The sequence below is a fragment of the Penaeus monodon genome, chromosome 23 (genome assembly GCF_015228065.2).
Source record: "Penaeus monodon isolate SGIC_2016 chromosome 23, NSTDA_Pmon_1, whole genome shotgun sequence".
Lineage (NCBI taxonomy): Eukaryota > Metazoa > Arthropoda > Malacostraca > Decapoda > Penaeidae > Penaeus > Penaeus monodon.
Genome location: NC_051408.1, coordinates 41436212 through 41437140, shown reverse-complemented (window position 1 = coordinate 41437140; position 929 = coordinate 41436212). Strand labels below are relative to the sequence as shown.

The following is a 929-nucleotide window of genomic DNA, read 5'->3' as shown; positions in this document are numbered from 1 at the left end:
GAGATAGCGATATCCTCTTTCTGCATGGCGATCTTATCTGCCTCTTCCTCTTCCTATGCCTCATCCCCAACCCCTCCCCAACCCCCCTCCCCAATCCTCCCCCAATCCCCCTCCCCAATCCCCCTCCCCCAATCCCCCTCCCCCAATCCTCACCGAGAGATAGCGATATCCTCCTTCTGCATGGCGATCTTGGCTGCCTTCTGCGCGGCCGCCACCGCTGCCTCGATCCGCTCGCGAAACTTGGCGGAGCGAATGAGGAAAACATGTTTCTTCTTGTTGGATGTGATGAGGACGTTGTTCTTGTATTTCCCCTCTTCCTTGGTGCCGTCCTGTGGTGAGGGGAAGTGGGGGGAGAAGAGGGGAGGAAGGGATGAGGATGTGGGGAGAAGAGGGGAAGGAATAGAGGAGGATGTGGGGAGGATGAGGGGAGAAGAGAGGAGAATGAGGGAAGAAGAGGGGGAGGATGAGGAGAGGAAGAGAGAAGAAGGGAGGATGAGAGGAGAGAAAGGAAAGGAAGAAGGAAGGATGAGGGGAGGGATAGAAGAGGAGAAGATGAAGGGAGAGAAAAGGGGAGAATGAAGGGAGAAGAGGAGAGAAGAGAGGAGAATGAAGGAAGAAGAGGGGAGAATGAGGGGAGAATGAGAGGAGAGAAAGGAGAGGGAGAGGAGAAAGGGGAGGGAGATAGGTAGGGTGGGTGGAAGAGGGGAGGAAAGGGGAGGAGGAGGAAAGGAAGGAATGGGGGAGAGGGTAAGAGAAAGAGGAATAAGAGGAGAGAAGAGAGAATATATTTTTACATTATTTTAGTTTTTCTTTTGTGCCTTCATTCCTTCCTAAATTCCTCTTGTGACTTTATTATAATTTATCTATGCACAGATTGTTTTCTTTCTATTTGCATTTGTCAATGTTTTTTATTCCTTTATTTAGAACGA

The 929-nt window shown here is 50.3% G+C and overlaps 1 protein-coding gene across 1 annotated transcript in view; it reads right to left on the bottom strand.

The window, feature by feature from the left end:
- LOC119588312 (junctophilin-1-like) overlaps window positions 1-929 on the bottom strand; it is a gene marked incomplete in the record, with an annotated part of 23032 nt that overhangs the window by 10849 nt on the left and 11254 nt on the right. The window contains 1 exon segment of the mRNA XM_037937003.1: window positions 154-329. Within this exon segment, the coding sequence (XP_037792931.1) occupies window positions 154-329 (176 nt within the window).